Source organism: Salvia splendens, chromosome 3 (genome assembly GCF_004379255.2).
Source record: "Salvia splendens isolate huo1 chromosome 3, SspV2, whole genome shotgun sequence".
NCBI classification, from domain to species: Eukaryota; Viridiplantae; Streptophyta; class Magnoliopsida; order Lamiales; family Lamiaceae; genus Salvia; species Salvia splendens.
The window spans coordinates 2,612,243-2,637,963 of NC_056034.1; the positions used below are offsets into that span (position 1 = coordinate 2,612,243).

The 25,721-nt window shown below is 35.2% G+C and overlaps 3 protein-coding genes across 3 annotated transcripts; 1 reads left to right on the forward strand and 2 right to left on the reverse strand.

Moving 5' to 3' along the window:
- The first annotated feature begins 6,708 nt into the window (after positions 1-6,708).
- Positions 6,709-7,613, forward strand: LOC121793972 (putative germin-like protein 2-1). Its single transcript, XM_042191990.1, has 2 exons — positions 6,709-6,893; positions 7,033-7,613. Exons 1-2 carry the CDS (start codon positions 6,779-6,781, stop codon positions 7,566-7,568), a joined length of 651 nt encoding a protein of 216 aa, XP_042047924.1. The 5' UTR covers positions 6,709-6,778; the 3' UTR covers positions 7,569-7,613.
- Positions 7,614-8,096: 483 nt separating this feature from the next.
- On the reverse strand, positions 8,097-9,279 carry LOC121793934 (putative germin-like protein 2-1). Its single transcript, XM_042191957.1, has 2 exons — positions 9,119-9,279; positions 8,097-8,733 (listed from the first exon to the last, which is right to left on the reverse strand). The coding sequence occupies exons 1-2, from the start codon at positions 9,234-9,236 to the stop codon at positions 8,210-8,212; spliced, it is 642 nt and encodes a 213-aa protein (XP_042047891.1). The 5' UTR covers positions 9,237-9,279; the 3' UTR covers positions 8,097-8,209.
- Positions 9,280-13,066: 3,787 nt separating this feature from the next.
- Positions 13,067-13,932, reverse strand: LOC121793581 (putative germin-like protein 2-1). Its single transcript, XM_042191611.1, has 2 exons — positions 13,776-13,932; positions 13,067-13,701 (listed from the first exon to the last, which is right to left on the reverse strand). The coding sequence occupies exons 1-2, from the start codon at positions 13,894-13,896 to the stop codon at positions 13,166-13,168; spliced, it is 657 nt and encodes a 218-aa protein (XP_042047545.1). The 5' UTR covers positions 13,897-13,932; the 3' UTR covers positions 13,067-13,165.
- Positions 13,933-25,721: the final 11,789 nt, after the last annotated feature.

Genomic DNA, 25,721 nt, shown 5'->3' on the forward strand with positions numbered 1-25,721 from the left:
CGTATTAAAAATTTGTATCTCTATTTTTAGAAAACGAAGAGAGTATATGACTAATTATTTGAAGCCAAAATGAGAAGAAACGAGGTGCTCAAAAATAATTTCCTTCTTGCGATTTGCTATTTCATTTTTGAACTTTGGTGACGCACTCCATATTCTAAAAAAGGGGTTATAAATTTAAAATAGGAAGAGTAGAGGCAACCAATTGACAAATAAGAGCATTGTTCATAGTTTTGGATCAGTTGGAGCTAGTCCTGGGGCAAGGAGCATTAAGTTTTGATAGACTAGTAAAGAAGAAGAGTCTAGTCAATTATTTCCTTATTGTAGACAAATAAGACCTCTTGTTTGAAATATTTGCCCAAAAATATTATAGAGTTGGAAAATAGAAGCAAATATCTGTAGTTTCTAAGTTGACGAAAAAAGTATTTAATTGCGAGTGTCAAAGATAGGCCAAGTATGAAGGAGATGTTCTAACTGACAATTTTTGATACGATATGAAAATTTGCCATAGACACACATGAAATTAATGAGATTGAGTCAAATTTTATTAGTTTTACGTTCTTATCGAGTTGACCCGTTAGAAACTTGATAGTTTCAAGCTGGATTCAGGTTGAATTGAGTTGAATTCAATTTTAATTAAGTTAGACCTGGATTGTTATTGATCCACTTTATTGCAATTTGGTTTTGTTTTATTTACTTATTTTCATCTGTTTTGGTGTCCCACTTTATTGTTTCATATTTATATGTTAAATGTATGTTAGCAGTTAAATAATGTTGCGGAAAGGAGTTAATATTTCGTGTAAAAATTTTATTTAGTTTAATTTGGTTTTGGTCTTGGTCTTATTACTTTCTGACCAATCATGTGGCTGACTTAATCATGATGTGAAGTCTCAATAAATAATATTGTTGTTGTCACTTGTCAAGAAGGGCAACTTGACTTTTTAATTAGCTTGTGAAATAATAATACTCCGTCCGTAAATAGGAGTCTCATTTTTCTATTTTAATCCGACTGCAAATAGGAGTTCCGGTTCACTTTTATCATAAATGATAATAGGGTCCTACCTTCCACTAACGCATTCCACTCACAATTCATTTAAAACTACATATATACAAGGGTGAGACTCATTTTTCACTAACTTTTTCTCACCCACTTTTTTTAACATTTTTTAAAACTCGTGCTGCCAAGAAATGAGACTCCTAACGACGGATAGAGGGAGGGAGTACTATTTAAACAATGTGAGTTGACATTTGTAAATTGAATTCATAGTTAGTGCCCATATTAATCAAATTTAGATAAACCAAGTGCCCATATTAATCAAATTTAGATGAACCAAGTATATTTACAAAATAATCAAGTTTGGCATAGTTGAAGCTATGTACAAATTCAAGAGCATATTTGAAGCCCAGCATTGATCGGCCCGTGCTTGTAAGCGGCCCATATTTGTTCATAGAATTACATGTTCCCAATTCTCAGGAATAGCAGCTTAGAAATCATGCAAGTCCCATTGAGACATATCATCCAACTTGTTTTCTATGGTTTCTTTCAAACATTTGTTTTACGTGAGAATTTATTTGATGGTTAGGAGTGCGTTCCTACTACTTTCTAAGGATCTTTTCCGCAGTCAGTAGCATAGCAAAAATGTGTAAAGTATTTCGAAAGTATTATACTTTACTTCACTCAGTTGAATATAATGGACACATTGTTTTTGGATGTCCATTTGATATATTTTTAAAAAAGGAACATCACTTTCACCTTTTCTCTTTCTTACTTTATTTTTAATATATTTAGCTCACAAAATAACATTGTATAAAATATCATGCCGAATAAGAAATGTTCCACTTAAAGTGAGACGGAGTGAGTACAAGATAATATATGTACAAAATGAAAGGAAATGAAATTCCATTAAATAGGACGATAATCACACTTGACAAACCAATTTGAATATAATTGTTTTTATAGAAAACTTGATTACTTTCAACAATGATGCTAAAATAACTATAAAGATGACTTCGGCATTCATAGGGCTATGACTAGGGATATCAATCTAGTCCGAAACTCATGGGCCTATCTGAATAATCCAATAAAACTAACGGGCTAGGGCTATAATTTCACCGCTCGAATACAAAAGCGGGCTATACGGGTTAGCCCATTTAGATTAGCAGGTTATGAGGTTGGCTCGGTCGTTTGCGGGTTAGTCCACAGTTTGAACTACCACGCTAAAAAATATTTTACATGTTGGAAGTGGAGATTAAAAATATTTCGACCTTAATCCACAAACCCGGTCGAGCAGGATTAATCTGATTCCGTCAACGGCGGGTTCGGAACACCTGTGGTCAAACCAAAAAAGGATTGTTTAATTCCTTATACTCACCCCGTCCCATAAAAATATGGGCAATTGATATCCCACGAAAATTAAGACAAAATTAGTAAAGTAAGAAAGATGAGGAGAGTGGTAGTTAAAGTAATGTTACTGGATAATGAGACTCTTATTATTAGTAGTGTTTAATGGTGATATAAGTTGTAGATAAGTTGATGTATATGAGTAATAAATTGGGATAACTTTTCAAAAATGGAATGCACATATTTTTGTGGGACGTACGAAAATGGATAGTGCACATATTTTTATGGGACGGATAGAGTACTGACTATGAGGTGTTTGTTAATGTTACTAATGAAACCATTATGCAATGATTTCAGAAGATGAATAATAGAAGACAAATGTTATGAAGAACTTCCCGTCCCAACTAAGTTGAATCGTATTCTTTTTCGGGATGTCACAACTAGGTTAAGTCATTTCCTTATTTAACAAAAAATAAAATATCTAATCACTCTTACTTTATATCGTTTTGTACTTTACTATCTTTTATGGAGTATTTCCTACTTTATTCTCTCTTCTATTTTATTTTATTTTCATTTAATCTATTTAATATAATTTTTTAATTTCTGTGCCCAAAAAATTCCTCTATTTACTTGGAATGAGGGGTAATTGTATTTAATTTATTTTTTTGAACATTGCAATTTGTTTTATGATATTATTTATGTGTTTTTTTTTTAAATTCTTCTTGGGTCCCTAGTGCTGAAATTCTAGCTTTGCCCGTACTTGTGTACAGGCCCGTGGCATCTAAAACGCAAATTTCTTGCAAGGGAGTAGGATCAAAGGCGAAGGCCAAACACAATAAATATAAAACGACAATATTAATTGTTTTTCTCTGATTATCAAAATACTGACATTAAACAACCTATATATCCGTGTGTTTAGGATAGTCGAATTGCAGTAGGAGTGGGTCAATATGGTATACCTAAACCATCATGCTGTGTACTTTACGAAAACTCGGTACGAGAAAAAATCATATTTTTATCTTACCAAAACTTTTGGTATACTGAAGTACCGAATTTTTGATATAACAAATTTCAATATCGAAACCGTACCGAAATTCAGTATGTTGTACTTTTGCAGTATATCAAACTTTCAACATCAATGAAATATAATGTATATAGATTTTTAAAATATTGTTTAGATTTTATAATTTAAAAAATATACATTAATATATTTTATGGAGTTTAATTTTAAAATATATTAAATTGTACTATATTTTATGGTATATACCGCAAATTCGGTATGAACCGTGCATGTTGTATATACCATATTTTTAAATATACACTAAAAGATGTGTGATCAATTGCTAATTCAACCCTTAATTGTTAACTACAACTAATTGAATACTCCTTCCGTCCCATTAAAGATGACTCACTTTTCTTTTTAGTTTGTTTCAACCAAGATGACCCATTACTAAAAATGGAAACACATTTTATCTCACTTTATTCTCTCTGTCTCTCTCTCTCTTAATTTACTATCTCCACTTAACACACAAAATAAAACAGCATAAAATCTCATGCCGCCCAAGGAAGGGGCCATCTTCCTTGGGACGGAGGGAGTACCACAGAATTTCCAGAGATCTAGTGGTCTATAAATAGTCATATGTAATTTCATTTTATTATTTAAAGCTAAAAAGATAAGAAGAATTACCAAATTTAGGGTTTTGGACAAACTGTCAATATAGTGTATAAAAATATTAATACGATTCATTGAATATGTCAACACAAATTAGCGTTGACATCGTATATGTATTATATTAACATATTATGATAGCAATGTTGACATTAAACTACTCCCTCCGTTCCCCAAATTTTGTCACAGTTTGACCGGACACGGGTTTTAAGAAATGTAATAGAAAGAGGGTTGAAAAGGTTAGTAGAGTGTGGGTCCTACTTTTAAAGTATTAGTTTTATAATAAAATGTGAGTGAGAATAAGTTATTGGAATGTGGGTCAACTACCATAAATGGTAAAAAAGTGAAATGTGATAAATTTTGCGGGACGGACGGAAATGGAAAAATGTGACAATTTTAGGAATGGAGGGAGTACTTCTTAAAAATACGAAAATTCAAGAATTTTCTTCAAATTTTGATATCAGAACATATGCAAATGAGATCTCGTTATAATCCTTATAAAACTACCTTTAATTTGATGGAGTATATGTTGTGTAAAAAATTTTTTAGATAGTTATAATTATTTAATGTTTTGAGATATTTTTATAAGTTATTTAGAGCATCTCCAACCATTTACACTAGACTCAAACCCATTTTAGTGTAAATGTTACATCAAATATGATTTTACTCCAATCATTTACACTAAAGTCAAACTTAAAAGAATAGTCTCTATATATTATGTTTTTACGACAAAATTTGAAAAAGTTTTTGATTTTGGTTTAGTGTAAACCTAAAGATAGGTATTTTTCACTTAAAAACAAAAAAATGGGATTAGTTTTAGAGTACTATTGGAGCTATTTACCTATCTCGTTTTAGATTTTAGTGTACCATTGGAGATGGTCTTATAACTAACTTTTTGGTAATAAAAAGTAATACCCCTAATTGACATTTTTTATACATTGCATTGATACTCGTGGCCGAATGATCTTGTGCCTTAATTTAATGATCCAATGTCTATCATTTAGTTATAATTAGCAAATTTAAGGGTGAGTTGGCAATATAACGCACCCATGTACTAAAGTTACAGTATGTACCTTAATTTACACTATATATTGAATTCAATATGCCACGCTGTATGAAAATTCATATTGTTATCTTACCAAAATCTTTCGGTAAGGAATCATACCATACCAAAAATCACGGTATATACTGAAAATTTGGTATTATTAGTATTTTTTTCAGTACAATAAGACCGGTATATTAATATTTCGATAATTTTCCCGATTCCTAAAATAATGTAGTGCTCTGTCGCCCAAAGTCTCCTCAGAAAATTCACATCCTATGCTACACCACCTCCATAATCTCATCCCATAATCAATTGATAAAATTATTTGTAAAGCTTAATAATTAAATACTAGTCCTAACGCTCTTTCCATATAAATAATTTTGCTCTTATATTATGAAAGGGTGCTGGACCCGTTGGCATATGAACTATAGGAGGTACATATCCATACAATTAAAATGAGAAGATATATGAGACAAATTATCTCTCTCATAAATTAACGAATATACCAATGGATGGAAATGAAGATATTTTTTCCATGAATTCAGCTATTTTGCTACTCGCTTTGCACGTTGAACGGATTGCAGGCCTGCTATTATCTTTAAAATATTGTAAATTCCTTAAATGTAATACTCAGAAATTTTAATAATGCAATACTAAATTTCTAATATACTAAAATTTTAGGAATTGTAATTATGTAATTTTGGAAATATTTAATTAATGTATATTTGAGTTATTTATTTTATATTTTCAAATATTAAAAATAAATAAATACTACTCCCTCCGTCCCCTAATAGGAGTTGCTCTTTGACTGAGCACGAGTTTTAAGAAATGTAGAGAAAAGTTGGTTGAAAAAGTTAGTGGAATGTGAGATCCACATTTTTATATTGGTTTTATAATAAAATGTGAGTGGAGTGAGTTAGGGGAATGTGAGGCCTACTACCATTTATGGTAAAAATAAAGAGTGACTCTGAATGGGGGACGACCCAAAATGGAAATTAGCGACTCTTATTCGGGGACGGAGTGACTATAAATTAGATAAAATAAAAGATCAAGTTGTGATTTGTTTGAGCCCTGATTTGGGATATGTTGTTGGCTTTGTGGCTTGACTATTTGAGGTGCATGATAACATGATTGAATTGTGGACTGAATTACCCATGCTCTCTAGTGCTAGAAGAAAATGAAAATCATGCATGTATTTGGTTATGTATTGAATGGTTTTGTTTAAAAAATGTAGACACATGAAAAAAAAGTAATATACTCCGTAAGTTTTTTTTTTTTGGTATCAAATGCTCTCCATTTAAGTAACCACCAAATTTATCATTACATGGGCAAAATCTTAAACGTTGACACATGGATCTCATTCAGGAATTAGGAATGATTCAACTGATGGACGGAGAGGATACTAAAATATGGATTAGTATAAAATTGCACATATATTATTAGCTTTGACCATTTCTAAATATTTACTGAGTCTTAAATTCTAAACACAAGCAAGCCGCCTGGCCTCAAACATCTCATTATAATTTTGGTAAACATTTCCCATGTAGGAATTAAAGACGGCTTTCTCAAGTACTGTTCAACAGTAAAGACAAGTGTATAATCGAATTGAATATTGCATATTTGCATGCCTATTCTATAAATTCAGAGCTTCTGTAATTAGGTTTCACCACTAAACACATCCCCTTCTGAAATTTGAAGTTAAAATTGATCTTGAGTTAGACTGATCATGGCAATGAACATCCTCTTGTTTAGCTCAATCGCCCTATCTTTGGCCTTTGTTGCTCTCGCCTTCGAGCCAAGCCCGTTGCAGGATTTCTGTGTTGCAGATCCTACTAGCTCAGGTGTGATCATCCCTTCCATTTCATTGGCATAATGGAATGTGTATATAGAAATGATAATGTTAAATTTTAGTAGCTTACAATTAAATGTAGTACTCCTTCTAGTAATTAATGTTGGCTTGTTTTGACTTTTGAGTTTCAGCAAGAGTGAATGGGCAAGCTTGCAAAAGCCCTGCTTCAGTAGTAGCAAACGATTTCTCCTTCAGTGGGCTGCATATGCCCGGGAACACCTCCAATCCTAACGGGTCGAGGGTGACCCCGGTGTCTGTAGCCCAGTTGCCAGGGCTCAACACCCTGGGAATCTCAATGGCGCGTGTTGACTACGCGCCATGGGGGATCAATCCACCACACACACACCCGAGAGCCACTGAGATCTTGACAGTGATTGAGGGATCCCTCCAAGTGGGCTTTGTGACCTCCAATCCTGACAACACCCTCATCACCAAAACACTCTACAAAGGTGATGTTTTTGTGTTTCCAGTCGGGCTCATTCACTTCCAGCGCAACGTTGGAACAGGAAATGCGGTTGCCATAGCTGCATTGAGTAGCCAGAATCCCGGAGTTATCACCATTGCCAACGCTGTTTTCGGGTCCAACCCCGATATTAGTAGTGATATTCTTGCCAAGGCCTTCCAGGTGGACAAGACTGTTGTAGATTGGCTCCAGACCAAATTCTAGGAATCCAAATCAGCAAACAAGATCCTCTGTTATTTGCTCCCAATATTATTTTGTGCGCTTTTTTGTTGTTTTTTCTCTTTTTGTGGATTCAGTTTTCTTTCAGTTCTGTTGCTCAATTAGCAATTTATTTCTTAATTTTGTATGCAACATGAGTGAGAGTGAGACTAAATGAAATTTCGATTCTTTTGTCTTGTTCGTTAGCAAATTATGATCGTAACTAGAACCTTGGAAACAAGAACTCCAATTCAAAGTGGGAATAAGGTGTGAGTTGTGAAGATATTAGAGAATGAATAACTCTTCTGCAAAAGAGAGAACGAAAACTGAAGTGAACTGACGAGTAAATTAATCAGAATAATTACTTTTGGATTTCGTCTAAAGATCATCTTTAAATCGAAAATCTAAATTCTAGAAGGAACTAATAAACTAATTAATGACTTTATTAAAAAAAATCTGTAAATAAGGTACACTAAAATCTAAAGTGATCTTAAATTTTAATCTAACAGTTTTTTTTAAATTTAACATAGGTCATAGGCAATTATGAAATATATTAACATTCGAAAATGAAACTGGAATAACGTTACACAAAACAACCGGCTTAGTTAAAGTAACAGACGACTAAGAAGTTATTAACATAATTAGGATTAAATCCAGGACTTGTTCTGCAAATCTTTGACGGTATTCTGGTCCAGCTTAAACACCTGGGCAAGAAAAGCGGTGTCGACGGCAGGCTTGGCAGCCAATATATTGTTGGGGAGATTAATGAAGCCAGGATTCTGGCTGTTGAAGGTGGCGGTTAAAACACTCTTTCCTTTTGCCACATTTCGCACGTGATGAACGAGCCCCATTGGGATGATGAACACATCGCCCTTTTTAAGAATTTTGCTGTAATACTTGTTTTGCGGGGTGGAGCTCATGAATCCAGCCTCCACCGCGCCTTCCACCACGTAGATGACCTCTGACGCCCTAGGGTGCGTGTGTGGCGGGAAGTAGCCATTCTCCGCAAACTCTGCCCGCGCATGTGCCAGCCCCAGAGTGTTGAACCCTGGCACCGTGGCTGCTGACGCGTAGTTGACGGAGACGCCGTTTGGATTAGAGGTGTTTCCGGGCTTGTTCGGACCGCTGAGGAAGAAGTCGTTTGCAGTAACTGCTTTCGGGTCCTTGCATGCTGTCCCAAAGAGATATTTATGTTAAACATTTATGGCTCGGCCTTTTGATAGGTAAGATGTGCTAACTTGATTTATTGATTTAGTTTGTTAATGTAACAATTGCTTATTATGGCCACCATGCTCACTTATTTGTGCTACGAAAGGTCCGTTGAGCCTAGATAACTAGGCTCTCCGTCCCATAAAAATAGGGACTTTGGAGACGGCACGAGTTTTAATGCAAAATTGATAAAATACGAAAAAGATAGAAAGAAAAAGCGATTCAAGTATTGTTATTTTTATGGGACGGAGAGAGTATTTTATGTTAGATCTATCTTCCCTATCAAACGGGGCTTAATGTTTAAAGATCAAAGTCCCAAATTCAAGTTTTGTGTAAAGTTTAGTTACCTTTTCCATTTGAACGTGCAACGCAGAAATCTAGGAGAGGACGAGTGTCGAATGCGAAGGAGGTGTAAATGAGATTGATGAGGGCTAATGTGATCAACAAAATAGCATTAGAAGCCATTTTGAATTCGTGATGATTTTTTAAATTTATTTAGGTTGTAGAGTAGACATGAAGAAGATTGATTTTTATAGAGGTTTTCAACAATATGATTGCAATCATGCAATGCTACTGTACGAACTACTGCCTTAATTAGGCTCTTCTTGTACTCTGTCCGTCCCAATAAATATGCAACATTGGTTTTCGGTACGAGATTTTATGCAGTGTTATTTTGTCAGTTAATAAAGAGAGAGTAAAGTAAGAGAAAAGAAAAAGTAGAGATAGTATTGTTTCCATATTAGGAAACGTTTCATTTTTAATAGGACAAACCAAAAAGGAAAAAGTTTCATTGTAATGGGACAGGGGGAGTAACAAATGGAAAGAGGTATATTGTGCTATCAAATTAATTTTATAACAGAAGATTAATGAGCTAATTAAATAAATTTAATATAGAAATTGGGCTTGCCTCTTAATTTGTATGATTAATTCTGAAGCAAGTCAAAATTAATTATCTGTAATAATTTATATATCGAATGAATTTCATAGTTTCAACACGCTAAGAAAATATTAATACTACAATTATTTTTCCTTCAATTAAGCACTAATTGACATGATGTTAATTTCGAACACTAAGTTCGCTTTATCTTAGTGCTTAATAATGCGCGTAATTGGATGTTTGAAATAATCATCATATTCTTAGTGCTTATAATTGAATAAAATTTATTGTATATTATAATGTTTTCAATTTTGTAATGAATTCAACTTTATAAAATAAATATAATAATGACGTATGAATGAACCAACATATTGCGTCGATCATCCAAACTGATGTGTTTTTGGGAAAAAAAGGTTCTCAAAATTATTCAGAAAAGCATGGCAAAACGTGTAGACCCTCCACAAAATGGGGATTCATCCCACATGTATAAAGTCGTGAGCAGTGGCCTTCACATGTTCACCATCCCTCTCTCAAATTGAGTTATTTTATTTATCAAAGAGCTTACTAAATGATTTAATTTATGCTATTTTTATGGATTTTATAAAAAGAAACGTACAGACAAAATTAGCATGACATTTGCGCTAATATGATACTCATAAATCGAGAAATAATAGCAATTCAGAAAATATTAAAATTGATAAAAATGATAGTATTATTGTCGATCTTGGATTACAAAAGCCTATTAATAATTTTGATGTGAACATCTGTTACGGACTTACGGTTGTTATTGAAAACAAGCTTCGGGCTACTTGAATCATACAGTAGAAGATAGTATTTATTTTATCATTTTATGCGTGGATTGCCATTTATATTATAAACCATTTCTCTTGAAAAAATAATTAATTGATTAATTAATTAAAGCTAATAACAAGCTTAAATTAATTAATATTAAACACGACAAAAATAAATTAATTAAGAAAAGATATATCCATAATATAGATTTGAATTGGGTAAGTCAATATTAATTCCACAATGGCACTAATTGAATATATTTAAATTATGTTCAACTTAACAGATAGAGTTTATTTGGAGGCCCAGTTCAAATCTCTTCTCAACATTATTTATTATCCATTTTATAAAACGAACGCGCAAAAGTGACCGAGACTCCTAAAGTGGGACGGAGGGAGCAGTAGCTTTAGCTTGCAGTCCATACTACTAAGGTCGAATTTATTGGTGGAGTTGGAGGAATAATGACTGTATCAAGCGCCCCTCGTCCACATCAATAAAACAAAAGATTACGCAAACCAAAAGTATAAATGTATAATAATTGAACTATATAGGGTAAAAACTTGATTTAGGATTCAATCAATTAAATTTGGCTTGCTGATTTGTATTTTGAGTTAAATTGAATTTAATTGGCATGAAGTTAATTGTATATAACCCATGTTAAAGAATTTTTCATTGAATTTTCCTATATTATATTTGAGATCAATATGTAACTAAAGGTGCTTCTCATTCCAAAATGATGCGATTTTCTAGAAACAAATGAAAATTTAAAAGAGAAATATAATTTTAATGTTTGGTTTGAAGACTATGGTTGACTTGAGTATAGTTATCAAAAGATGTTATATACTCCCTTCGTTCCGTCCTAAACGAGCCACTTCTTTTAGGTATGGGATTTAAGGAATTGAAATTTAAAGAATTAAAGTGAAAAGAGAAAAGTATGAGAGAGAAAAGTAGAAGAGTGCAAAAAATAAAGTAGGTGAAAAAATAAAATAAGAAAGATGATTTTTTGCTTAATAGAAAAATGATTCACTTATGACGTAACATCTCAAAAAAGAAAAGTGACTATTTTATAGTGGAAGGGAGGAAGTATAGCTTTTGATGTTTCTTTTTAAAAGTGGTTATGTAGCATCCAAAGATGAAGCGTTTGTTAGTTGTTTATGTATTGAGAAATAAAATAATAAAAGATTTAGACTTCATACTGAACTAACTATTATCCCTTGTCCAAAATTTAAAATATCACTTTTCACTCGATACAAGTTTTAAGAAACGTAAAAAAAAGTGAGTGGAAAAAATTAGTAAAATGCATATCATTTTTTTATGACAAGTGTAAAAAAGAAGTGACTCAACTTCCTTAGGTGGAAGAATTATTAGTTTTATAATAAAATGCGAGGACAATGATTTAGTGGAATGTAAGATCTATATGAAAACAAGTAAAAGAGATATTAAATCGTGGACGGTGTATGATAACAAATGTGGAAAATATTTCATAGACAAACAGTGTAATTCACACCACAAAGCTAAATTTGAATATGAAAAATATACCTACAAATTAAAAGTAGAGTGTGACTTATGATGTTAGTAGGGATAGATAGCTTTAGACAAGATAAGATTATCAAATTTGTTTACTGCAACAATTCATGTTATTTGTTTCCTTTTGAATTAATGTTTCACTTTTAAAGCACATGTTGGGTCCTCAACCTCCATGATCAAAGGCAACTTTCTAGAGATGCTAAATTGGTATAGTTTCAGCAATGATGAAATCGGTTAAGTTGTACTCCCTCCATGAATATGCATTCTTTTCCTTTTAGTTTATCTAAACTTTCTAATTTTATTAAATCTTTTCTCTCTAATAAGGTAAGACCTATTCTCCACTAATAATACTTTAATTATTTTTTCTCTCTACATTTTTCTTATTTTATTAATTTTACATTAAAACTCTTGTCGAACTCAAAGTGCATATTCTTTGAGATTAGATGAAGTATTAGTAAATACTTGTTGAAATGTGAGTAGTATTTTTTGCATTGTCATTTGACAAGTCAGAGGTGTGAATAAGAGGGGAAATAACTGGTTGAATGAAATTTTGATGCTATGCACCGAGGGTCAAATGTTCGCTAATGATTTCATAAAAAAATTTGAGTTGTTTTCAAGAAACAATTACTTGTAGGAATTAACTGTCGTGTGCAACAGAAAAAAAAATTATTGTTTAAATATAGTAGTTATTATTTAAAATTTTGAATTTATGTCACGTTCTTTAATCCACCCATACTAGTTTCCTTCTTTAATCCAACCACAATATACATGTATGTCAACAAGCATTAATAAAGGCTACGTTTACAGTCAAAGAATTGAAGTACTATAACATAATTTTTCTCGTTTAGGCGTGTGAAAAAATTATCGGCAACTTACATTGTTTGCTTTGATTATAGAATAGAATTACGTATCGCATATACTATAATGAGTTGTTCTGATTTTGATGTGTTTGACTTTAGTTTCCTTCTTATTAAGACAACCTTGATCTGGCACGATATATACGTGCATATATCATTAAAGTATACACGCATTATTAAAATTTCAATGTCTAAAAAAAATTGAATAAGACTCGTTCACCCCCAAATCAGAAACCAGACCAATATAATTTCAATCGATTTTATTATTTAAATAAAAATGCTAAAAAACATTATGACATAGGTACATTGCTGATGAATTGAAGGCACTGCAATCTGCAAACATTCTAGAACACTGCCTGCAGTCTTTCCACGGTTTCCTTATCCAAGGCGAACGACTTGGCCAGATAATCGCTGTCGATGTCGGGATTCGAACCGAAGAGGGCGTTGGGGATGACACTGTTACCCGGATTCTGGCTATTGAATGTCGCAATCGAGACGGTTTTTCCAGCCCCGACATTTCTCTGATAATGGACAAGGCCGACGGGGACGACGAACACATCGCCCTTCTCTAGAACTTTACTATAGAATTTGAAACCGGGAGCGGATGTGACGAATCCCACCTCCATGGAACCTTCTAGAACTGTATGAATCTCGCTCCCCCTGGGGTGGTAGTGAGGCGGGAAAAACCCTCCCGCCTCATAGTCAAGGCGGGCTATGGCTAGCCCGAGGGTGTTGAGCCCCGGAATCTGGCTCACGCCAACGGGCGTCACGGCCGCGCCAGCAGGGTTTGACGTGTTGCCGGCCTGCGCCAGCCCGCTGAAGAAAAAGTCGTCGGCTCTCACCGTTGCAGGATCCAAACATGGCAATCCATTGATTCTTACTAGAAATAAATAAAAGTTAGGCTCTCTCTCTCTCTCCATGTTTAAAAAATTAATGAAACGAGGGAATTGTTACCTGTGCTTATGAGATCTGCAACGCAGAAATCTTGTAAAGGTCTTGGATCATAGGCGAGGACAATGCTTGAGAAGGAAGCGAGAGCGAAAATGGTCGATAAGATCAAAGTTTTACTCTTCATTTTTAATCAAATTGAAATGTACTAGTGTTATGTCTTAGTAGGCAATTAATATGGTGTATTTATAAGGGTCTTGAAATTTGAATGTCAACTGTTTAACACGCTAGGCTAGGGGTTGGCAAGATCCGTGTGCTGTAAGAGATCGATTTCTTAATTTGAATTTTTAAATGATTTAATTCATCAACTACTTTCCAACGGCTGTGACAGCTCTCATATCTATGTTTAAGTTAATGAATACTATTTTAATTTTAGAGGAAACATCTTTTTAGGTCCACAAACTTTGTCAAAGTATCATTTTAGGTCCGTGAACTTTGAAAATATCATTTTAGGTCCGTTAACTATAAGTTAATATCATTTGAGGTATTTTGAACTTTTTCCGGGCGAAAATGCCCTTAAGGCCTTCAAAGAGCAATTTGGACAATTCTTTCGCCACTCATCTTGCGTCAAACACCTAGAGTCCAACAATTTTTTTTTACTACTATTTAATTCAATTACCATCCAAATTGAATTTAAATATAATTAAAATTTGCCGTAAAAATAGTACTATGTGTTAAATTTTCAATTATTAGATGACCAATTATTTAGGGATAGTGAATTGAGACTAGATACTTTATTTTATTTTTTCAATCTAAACTGCATTTTAAGAACTTACTATAGGTGATTTGTGAATTATATTTAGTTTAGTTGTCTTGAAATTAGATAGCTATTAATTTGGATGGTCATTCAGAGTATTATTTATATGAATTTCAGAATGTAGATAAATTACCATCCAAATTGAATTTAATTATAAAAATTTGCCGTTAAAATTTGTTGGACTATAAGCTTCTGGCGCAAGATGAGTGGCGAAAGAATTGTCCAAATTGTCATTTGAAGACCTTAAGGGCATTTTCCTTCAGAAAAAGTTCAAAATACCTCAAATGATATTAACTTGTAATTGACGAACCTAAAATGATATTTTCAAAGTTCACGGACCTAAAATGATACTTTGTCAAAGTTCGTGGACCTAAAAAAATGTTCCCTCTTAATTTTATTACGAGATTGAAGGAGATCTTCGATATTCTAGTACTCCCCTCTATTCCATTTTAGGAGTCTCATTTGCATTCGACACGGATATTAAAAAATACTCTATCTCCGTCCCATAATAGATGACACACTTAGGTAATGACACAGAATTTTAGGAGATATTGTTTTGTGTGTCGAGTGAAGAGTGAAAATAGTATATTTATTTTAACGTGAGAGAGAATTTTTCTAAAAAAAAGAAATGTGACATCTTTTGTGGGACAAACTAAAAAGGAAATTGTGACATCTATTATGCGACAGAGAGAGAATAAAGGAAAATTGATGAAAAAAGATAGTGGAATGTGGTTCGCACTTTTATTCTGTATTATTAATTTTATAATAAAATATGAGTGAAATATGAAGTCTATTATCATTTATGGAATATTTCAATGGGACTCTTAAAGTGGGATGAAATGAGTATTTTATTTATCGGATTTGCCTTATCCAAATAACTCTAGCGTGTCTGCGCAAATTATGAATTCATCACGACTTACCTCATTATATTATAGCGTAAAATATGCAATAGCATATCCTCAACGAAATTGTCTCCTTAAGTTTCCATTGCCGCCGCCATTGACCCATATTCCCTATTAATGATTTTGAGCTTCTCGATAAAAGGTTTTTTTTTGGTCCCATAACGTAGATAAAGGGTTGGTTGTTGTTTTTTTGGTCCCATAACGTATTGCATTGTAAAATTTATTATTTAAACCTAATATTTACTATAAACAAAATGTAATGTACTCGATTTTAATGGAATAATCAATCTTGATAACGAAAAATTAAAATGCAAGATAATGAATTCCAATAGAAAATATTTCTAAAATATAAATAGTCAAACGACAGATAATGAGGTACTTGAAAAAAGAAACAAAAACATATTTTATTAATAGAAAAAGGTATATAAGGTAATGTTCGAAATTTAGGCGGAAAACCGTGTCCCAACAATTATATATCCAATAATGCAAGATAATGAATTCCAAGAGAAAATATTTCTAAAATATAAATAGTCAAACGAGAGATAATGAAGTACTTGAAAAAAGAAACAAAAATTTATTTTATTAATAGAAAAAGCTATATAATAAGGCAACGTTCGAAATTTAGGCGGAAAACCGTGTCCCCACAATTATATATCCAATAATGCAACAAATTTAACGAAATTCTCGCTGATTGTAGATTCTCTAGAAACTTCCTCGCTCAATAACACCGACTCGAGGCTAAATTAAGAAAAGATAAACGTAACAAATTCTACTAATCCTTAAATTTTACAATCAGATTGAACTGATTTTATTATTAATTATAGAGATATTGGTCCCTAAAATCATGTACTTTAGTTCAATTTTAGTATTTCTCACAAGAATTTTAAAATTGGTCTAAAATATGACCAACTTTATATTTTGTTTGTTATTTCCCATGGCAGCCCAAAGAAGATATCTTTGGCAAAAATCTTATTATATGTGGACAACCGTGAAATGTTTATGATATTTTAGATTACTTTTAAAGTTCGTGAGAAGTAGGATAAAAAGCTACGTAGAAAATCACGTTGATTAAGTAGTCCTAAGTGGGATAAAAAAAATGCACGGAAGTTGGTTGGATGTGGTGATTAACCTGACCTGCCATGGGAAATACTCCCTCCGTCCCCCAAAGTTTGTCCCAATTTGACCCGGCGCTGGTTTTAAGAAATTATTTGACTTTATATTAAATGAAGGTGTGTAGTGGAGAATATGGGTCCTACATTGAGGAGATTGAGTGTGTATTTAATGTCTATTTTTGGTAAGATTCCAAGTGAGACAAACTATGTGAGATGGACGAAAATGGTAAAATGGAATAAACTTTGGGGGATGGGGGAGTAACAAACAAAATGTAAAATTTGTGATATTTTAGACCAATTTTAAAGTTAGTGTTTTAAAGACCAATATTCCTTAATTATATTATTTACTTACCTAATTACCCCTATTATTTATTAAATCCTAAAAGAAACTATAATTAATCGTGATCATATGATAACCCCTAAATATCGTAATAACCCTATAACCAAATCTGGACCACACATATTTAAAATCATGCGGTTGAGATTCAAACTTAGATTTACTTCATAAAAAAAGCGCGGGGGTAAAACTGTCATTTCCCTCATTTAATTTCTGAATTTCGCCAAATATCACGTAAAATGATAAAATCCTAAAAAAATAAAAAAACACACAATAAAAAACACACAATTAAACGTGGGAAAATAAAAAAACTACTCCGGCGGCTAATCATCCTCCGGAGGCGGTCGAGGTTGAGGGGGAGTCGGAAGGCCAAGTTGTGCTGCCATATGCACAATTCCGTTCCACCAGGCCGCGAATTGGGCGTACGAGAAGCGGGAAGTGTCCGCCATTGTGGCGATCATGTACGCCACCATAAGCGTGTCCGAGCCTCCCCGCGAGCCCGATCCCGAGGCCGGCAGGCTTGATTCGCCTCGGCCCTTCCTCGCTCTAGCCGCCTTCGTCCCTTGCGGCCGACGGCGCCCACGGCTGGATCCCCTGTATTCCTGGGCGTACCCGCAAACACCTGCGGTTCACCCTCGCTGCCCTCCCCGGTGTCACCAGACGAGTAGTTGCCGCTCGCCGTGTGCTTCGTGCGCTTTGAGGTTGAGCCCGAGTTGGAGCGGACACCGCCGGCCCACCTTTCCTCGTCCTTGACGAGCTGCCAAATATCAACAAATTTGAACTGTAGACCGGTGTCCTGGTGGAAGGCGCGCAAAGCCGCCCTCTGAATGTCGTCGCCCGAAGCTCCGCTTTGGTAGTGCGCCGCTTCGGCCGAGTAGATGTCGCAGAATTTTTTGACCTGTAAGTCGACTCAGACAAAGTGAGCACGGAGCATTGTATATTTGCGCTTCCGGGCCCCTTTCGGCTTAGTCTGGTGGTAGACATCACAGACCTTTTCCCAGAAGCACTTGGCGGCTTGTTGATTCCCGACGATGGGATCGTACGAGACGGTGAGCCAGGCGTTGTACACCGCATTTGTTTATTCGTTGTTGTACGGATGTCGGCCCAGATCCTCCGGTTCCTCCTCGGCCGCCTCAGACGCAGCCCTGGAGCTTCCACCTCCTCGGCCTCCTCCCTGGGTGGGTTCAACGGGGATATCCTCCCGAATCTGGGACAATCCCTGAGAAGGCCGCGAGGCGGAGGGTCGAGCGTATGCATCCACATCGAAAGTGGGTGGTTGGTACCCACCCGGCGTCGCCGACCCCTGGGTGCCAGCGTCGACGAACCGGAACCACCAAGTGTGTTGTACATGGTCTCCCAATCGCCGAACGCGTTGAGATCCCACCCACCGGAGCCTCCACCGCCGTAGTTGTCGATGCCGGATATTTTGTGAAGAGATTGAATATGAAAATTGGAGAGGAAATGAAGTTGATTTAGGAAGAATAGATGTGTAGTTGTGTGTGAAATGAGGATGAATTAGGAGTATTTATAGAATAAGAAAATAAAAAAAAATTAAAAAAACGGTAAAAAAAACGGTAATAATACCGTTAATTTTTAATTTTTTTTTATAAAAATCAATTTTTTTTTTAAAAATAATTATTGCGTCAACACGTGACGTCGCCCACTCGCGGGCCGGCGAGTGGGCGTCACGCACGACGCGGGGGAGAGCCACGTCGCCGAAGCGCGTGGCGGCACAAACCGTGCCGTCGGCACCCGACACGGCATGGGAACGGAACCTCGACGAAACCATGCTCTGCAACGCGTTCCGCTGCAAAGTCGTTCCGGCGGAACGGCACGCGGAACGCCGGCGGCCCGCGTTGCGGGTGCTCTTAGGAGATCTAGTGGGTGAAAATCAACTGGATTATATTTTAAATTAAAAAATTTAAAGAAACTTAAAGATTATTAATGTTAATTCTTATACTATGATAGTTAAAATTAACCATTCTCTCTACTCAAAATCATTTTAAAATTTTAAACTTACGTAACTCTCTTGATTTAAATTATTTTTCGTAAAAAAATATAATTAAATTAAAGGTAATTTAATAAGGATTCTAACGAGATCTCAATTGCATATGTTTCGACGATGATCGGAAGATGAAATTGTATAATTTTTATTTCAATTTTCGTATATGTTGATAAGAAGATTTTATATGAATAATGCATGTACAATCCCAATATAACGCATGTACAATATTAATAAAACTGTGCTGATATTTTCTGGTACTTATGTTGAGATTATCACGTGTAATATACTATATTGATATAAGAAATTATGAAATTATTATGTTATAACAGATTGACTATTTTACCCTTTAGTTGATATTTTATCTACTATTTATTGAAATACGTAAACTTTAATCTCATCCACTCATTTTAAGATCTAATAGTGTATGATTAGTTTTATTGTGTATTGAATACTATGTGCATTTTAACACGCCGACAATCGGTTGTATTCATATTAGAACTCATCTTTATTACAGAATTAATACCAATTATTTAGCAACTTGAATTTCTAATGGTTTCAATTTACTCATATGACAATAGAATCTAATGAAATTTAATACATAAAAATTATTATGTCATTCTTCACTCCAAGTTAGTTATGAAATGAATGTGTTTCATGATTTAATTTGTTCATAAATTATTTCAAGCGCATGCACAATTACGTTTTTAAAGGATGACAATACGTTCTTAACTACTAAGAGCACCCGCATCGGTGTCTCGATGCGGGCTCGGTCTCGTCCCGGCGAGATGAGACCGCATCGAGACACCGATGCGGGTGCTCCGTTGCATCTCGTAGCCAGGGGGGAGCGGTGGTCTAGCCACATCACTCAAAATTATATAAAACAAATAATTAACAATCACACAAAATACGAAATTAAATTTACGACACAGATACGAGAAAATTCAATAATGTTATTAAAATTTTAAAAGTACATTAATTAAAAAAAATTACATAATAAAAAAAAACTAACGCCGCGCAGTCCTCCGCGCCCATAACTCTTCAATTAAATCCTTTTGGAGTCGAATATGAGCCTCCATTTGGCGCATGTCGGCATGTGCTTGGAGGCGGCCAGCTTCATCGTGAGGTACCCCACTCCGTACGTTGGGGGCGGCCACGCCGTGGTTTGGACCGGCTTCATTATCGTCGTTGGTCCAACTAGTCAGTTGTACACCTTCATCTTCGACAATCATGTTGTGCATGATAATACAGGCGTACATTATATAAGCAATGCAGTCGACACGCCACAAACGCGTTGGACCCCTAACTGCCGCCCATCGAGACTGGAGCACACCAAATGCGCGCTCCACGTTCTTGCGCGCCGACTCCTGCTGTGCCGCAAAGTAGGCCTTCCTCTCATCTGATGCGCATCGGATCGTCTTCACAAAGACGGGCCACCTATGGTATATCTCATCCGCCAAGTAGTAGCCCATATCATGCCGGTTGCCGTTGGCGACAAAACTGATGGCCGGACCGACACCCTGGCACTGCTCGTTAAAAAGTGGCGACGAGTTGAGGACGTTAAGGTCGTTGTTCGAACCGACTATCCCAAAATACGCGTGCCAAATCCGCAGCCAGTAATCAGCTACGGCCTCGGGGATCATCGTGGGATTCTTTCCCTTGTAGCCGGTGGTGTAGAACCCCTTCCAGGAAGCGGGACAGTTCTTCCACTCCCAATGCATGCAATCTATGATGCCTAACATCCCCGGGAATGTCACGACCGCCCATACTAGGGGTGTTACAAACGAGGTGATTGTGACCAAGGGACAAACATTAAGAATAGCATTTAAGGATAACGGTTCATAAGAAAGACTCAATTAGCTTAAAAGAATAATATTTTAGTTCAAAAATATAGCAGCGGAAATAAGGTTTCAAAGAGAGTCAAGGATGACGCCTATGTATGAAGACACAACGCATCCAAATTCCCTATGCCGACTCAACATCCACCGCAACATCCCGCTCAACCTGCACATAAGGAAAACACATGCAGGGCTAAGTACTTGTTGTACTCAATGGGCTCATGCCGAAAACATTTTAATAAAAACAGTTATGTCATCCATACCAGTGATCTCGAGTTTTATGTGTAGTTAAGAAATATCACGAGAACACAAAAATATTTCAAAGTCTGGCCAGACAATCAATCTCCCCACTTTCTCATCAATCATTCAATCACATTCTCTTTCCATAGTGCGACGAAAGTGTTGCTACACTATTCGCCCACGAGACCGGCCGACTAGCAAGGACGGCTCACGTCCCACTTGTGTACACAGCCTGATAGGGTTTGCGGCCCTACTCAGACCCGAATTCGTTTCATTCATTCATTACAGCCATATAGCCTAACGGAGCAAGCTCAGACGAACTAGGCATCAGGCAACAATCTCATAAACAAAACATCATGGCATGACATAACACTTTAAACCACCCTTATTTCTCCATAATCATACTTTTGAAAGCGTAAAAGAGTTTAGTAAAAGAAAGCCCACCTCGTTTACTTAAACCATTCAATATCCATTTAAGGCAACCCTCGTTCCTCGAGCTCACGTATACTCAATCACCCTTGCCAACGACAACACAATCAGTCTTTCATAACATTATATTATCATGCATGTCCTATTGTTCCCTTTTTTTATCGTTCTCTTACCCATCCCAACATTCACCAACACAAGAAAGACATGTCATAGTACTTTTCTCAAATCACAGATGCATCACGTCATAGGATACATTCCTAAAACATACATGCATCGTATAATTCACTCAACTTGGCAACAAGTGATATTTCCACATAACAACGAATATGGAAGAACTGCGCAGTTGGTTTGTAAAATCACCAAAAATCCATCCATCCTCATATGATGCTAAAATTTGGTCACAACACAGTAGACACATTCAAGTTCACCCAGTTAAAAATTTCACACCGAAATCATATCATTTGATCAGTCAAAACATTTATGCAACTCTCTGATCGGAACATAAAAATTCTGGCAGCACTGCGTAGTTTATTTGAAAAATTCACCAAACATTCATCCGATGTCTAATAAGTTTAAAATACTTCAAATGATATTAACTTATAGTTGACGGACCTAAAATGATATTTTCAAAGTTCACGGACCTAAAATGATACTTTGGCAAAGTTCGTGGACCTAAAAATATGTTCCCTTTAAATATATACTACTCCGTACTATTTAAGTTTGTTTGTGTTGGGCAGGATACAAACACATATATGTAGGGGGTGTTCGGTTTGTAAGATTGTATCCCGAGATTAAATATTTAGTGTGTTTGATTCATGGGACAACTCAATCCTAGATAATCATGGGATAATTAGTCATCGCTAACCCCCTATGCCTAAAATAATTTCACAACTCTATCATAGATTGTATCTTGATACTCCCTCCGTCCCACTTTAGGAGTCCCATTTGAGTTCGGCACTAGTTTTAAGAAATGTGAAAGAAAGTGGGTGAAAAGAGTTTATGGAACGTGAGTCATACTTTTATATATTAGTTTTATAATAAAATGTGAGTTGAAAAAGGTTAGTGGAATGTGAAGTCTATTTCCATTTATAGTATATTCCAACCGGGACTCCTAAAGTGAGAAACTAAAAAATGGTCAATCGGGACTCCTAAAGTAGGACGCAGAGAGTACTATTTTATTTAGGAAAGCGAAGTAAAAGATAAAAGATGAATATATAAGAGATTCAAAAGCTGGACTATAAAAATTTGTACATATGTATTTTTGGTCCCTTCCAAAAACGCCGTGGAGGAGAGACGAAAGGGTTGGGCAGGTTTGGTTGGAGAAATAGGCGGTCAGTTTTGGCTGTATTAAAAATTTGTGAAGGGTAATTTAGTTAATTAATAAATGGTTAAAAGGAAGTAATAGGAGTAATAGAAAAGAATATAAAATTAATTTTTAAAAGTAGGAATCACTTGTCATTAACTTTTTCAACTAATTTTTTTGTTATATTTTTTTTAAACTCGTATCAAATTAAACAGTGACAAATTATTAAGAACAGATGGAGTAATTTATTGCAAAGCTACGTCGTTTCATAACACAACACAAGGTGTCAGTGTGTTCCCCACATTAGGGGATCCTCCCCCACAATTAGGGATCCTCCCCCACAATTATATGTTGATCGTTAGCAACGGCATACTTGATATCATATTAAAAAATCAACTATGAGTATGAGAGTTGACCAAGCAGTAGAGAGGTCAATATTCGAGGTTAAAGATATCCAATTCGAATCTTCGATGATGCGGTCTTTAAATTTATGTTCGTTTATCGATTAAAAAAAGTCAAAATATGAAAATATTGATTAAATCGCCTACATTGAATTGTATTGAGTCCACGAATTGTATTGAGTTACTTTAAAAGTCCCAATTATATCAACTACTTAATTATATATATATATATATATATATATATATATATATATATATATATATATGGTTGTCTTATATACAAAACAATCTAAAGTGTATAACCTAGAACTACATTTCATCCATTAGATGAGGAAAAAGGATGGTCAAGATCAAATTTCATACATAATCACAATGCATCGGTTATAACCACCCCACTAATCATGTTTTCAATCCAAATTTGGCCTTGGTTCTACATTTAAGATTGGTTCTACATTTAAGAATGGTTATATCTTGATCACAACCCTCTATATAAATATATATATATATATATATATATATATATATATATATATATATATATATATATATTAGTGATCAAGATATAACTAATCTTAAGTGTATAACTAGAGAACAAATCTCAGCCACACATCTTAATGGAACAAATATTATTTATTTTAATAATACAAAATAGGTCAAGGGTATTTTTAAAAATTATATTATGAAATTTAAATATGGCGGTTTTCATTTTCTCCTTCCAAATCCGCGATCAAGCTTCAGACCAATTGCTATTCCATTGCTGTAATGCACAGCATCATCCACCACCGCCTCCCACTCTCTCTCCCCGCCGCCGCAGCGGCAACAAAGCTCGTGCCTTCTCTCAGCATCTCCACATCTTCCCTCATGCAGACCTTCGCCGGCCAAGTCGGGGAGCTCGAGCTCGGGGAATTTGGAGAGGTTAGGGTTCCACGGTGGCGGCGATGGCTTTGGCGACGACGTCTCCGGCGAGGAAGCGGAAGTTCATGGCGTAGGTGTCGACACTGGAGGTGAACTGGAAGGTGAAGAAGGGGATGATGAAGTAGCAGTTGAAGGGGACGCTCTTGCATTTGTTTCAATAATCGGACTGATTTGCATAATTCGGGATAATGGTGTCAATTTTACTGTTTCAATTTCGTGGAAAGATAAATCAGGTGTTTAATTGAATCATTTTTGCGCTATGATTAAAATGATATGGAAGAAGTTTCACTTTCCTGCTTTGAGATTCGAACTCAATCATCACTTTATTTCCTAGAATTTGTATCCGTCAGTGTTTCTGGCAGTATTAGAATATCCTCATTGAACTGATACTGTTGACATAAGCAGGCATTGAAATGTATAGCTATTGGTGAAGTGGTCTAGTGCTATGAATATAGCATGATTTTACTTCACTGTTATTAACAAAACACATCACTCTTAGCATGATTTTACTTCACTCTTGTTTACAAAATACATCACTCTTATTGTGATTTTACTTCACTCTTGTTTACAAAACACATCACTCTTATTGTGATTTTACTGCACTCTTGTTTACAAAACACATCACTCTTATTCTAATTTTACTTCACTCTTGTTTACAAAACACATCACTCTTATTCTGATTTTACTTCACTCTTGTTTACAAAACACATCACTCTTATTCTGATTTTACTTCACTCTTGTTTACAAAACACATCACTCTTATTCTGATTTTACTTCACTCTTGTTTACAAAACACACCACTTTTATTGTGATTTTACTTCACTCTTGTTTACAAAACACATCACTCTTATTGTGATTTTACTTCACTCTTGTTTACAAAACACATCACTCTTAGCATGATTTTACTTCACTCTTGTTTACAAAACACATCACTCTTATTCTGATTTTACTTCACTCTTGTTTACAAAACACATCACTCTTATTCTGATTTTACTTCACTCTTGTTTACAAAACACATCACTCTTATTCTGATTTTACTTCACTCTTGTTTACAAAACACATCACTCTTAGCATGATTTTACTTCACTTTTGTTTACAAAACACATCACTCTTAGCATGATTTTACTTCACTCTTATTTACAAAACACATCACTCTTATTATGATTTTACTTAACTGTTGTTTACAAAACACGATCCCAAATTAGATAACTACTGACCCATAACACCCCACCCCTATTACACGTATACTCCCATTCCCAAACCCACTTTTCCACTCCAAAATAATTTTTAATAAAAGAAAACAAATTCAAAGGGAAACACAGCTTTCACTCCCAAAACTCCCGTCGGCTGCTCTATCTCTCCCTACTGTGTTTTCCAAAAATTTTGCAGTTACTAATAGAACAAGCTCCCAATTCACTTCTCTCTCTCGATTTTTCGCACTAGAAAACGAAAACTCCAAATTAAAGAGTAAACCCCAAAACACATCACACTTTATGTTATGGTCAACAAAGCATCGACTGCCGGAAATCCAGATACGGATCGTCCGATTCCTTCGCCCAACAGCGTGCTCCCCTCTACCTCCTCCGGCGAGTTTTAATTTTCCAGAACAGAGAAGAGGAGAAGAGAGAAGAAGAAATCGCGGTTGTTTTTCAAATGAAATCAATTTGGCAACCTTACCTGATTTTGATATCAAGCTTTTACAAAATTACCATAATA

What these genes read in the sequence shown, in the direction of transcription:
- LOC121793972 (XM_042191990.1), top strand. Translation starts at nt 6,779, where the DNA reads ATGGCAATGAACATCCTCTTGTTTAGCTCAATCGCCCTATCTTTGGCC. An exon ending in TGCAGATCCTACTAGCTCAG is followed by an intron (nt 6,894 to 7,032) that starts GTGTGATCATCC and finishes TTTGAGTTTCAG; the next exon opens with CAAGAGTGAATGGGCAAGCT.
- LOC121793581 (XM_042191611.1), bottom strand. Translation starts at nt 13,896, where the DNA reads ATGAAGAGTAAAACTTTGATCTTATCGACCATTTTCGCTCTCGCTTCC. An exon ending in TGCAGATCTCATAAGCACAG is followed by an intron (nt 13,702 to 13,775) that starts GTAACAATTCCC and finishes ATTTATTTCTAG; the next exon opens with TAAGAATCAATGGATTGCCA.
- LOC121793934 (XM_042191957.1), bottom strand. Translation starts at nt 9,236, where the DNA reads ATGGCTTCTAATGCTATTTTGTTGATCACATTAGCCCTCATCAATCTC. An exon ending in TGCACGTTCAAATGGAAAAG is followed by an intron (nt 8,734 to 9,118) that starts GTAACTAAACTT and finishes TCTTTGGGACAG; the next exon opens with CATGCAAGGACCCGAAAGCA.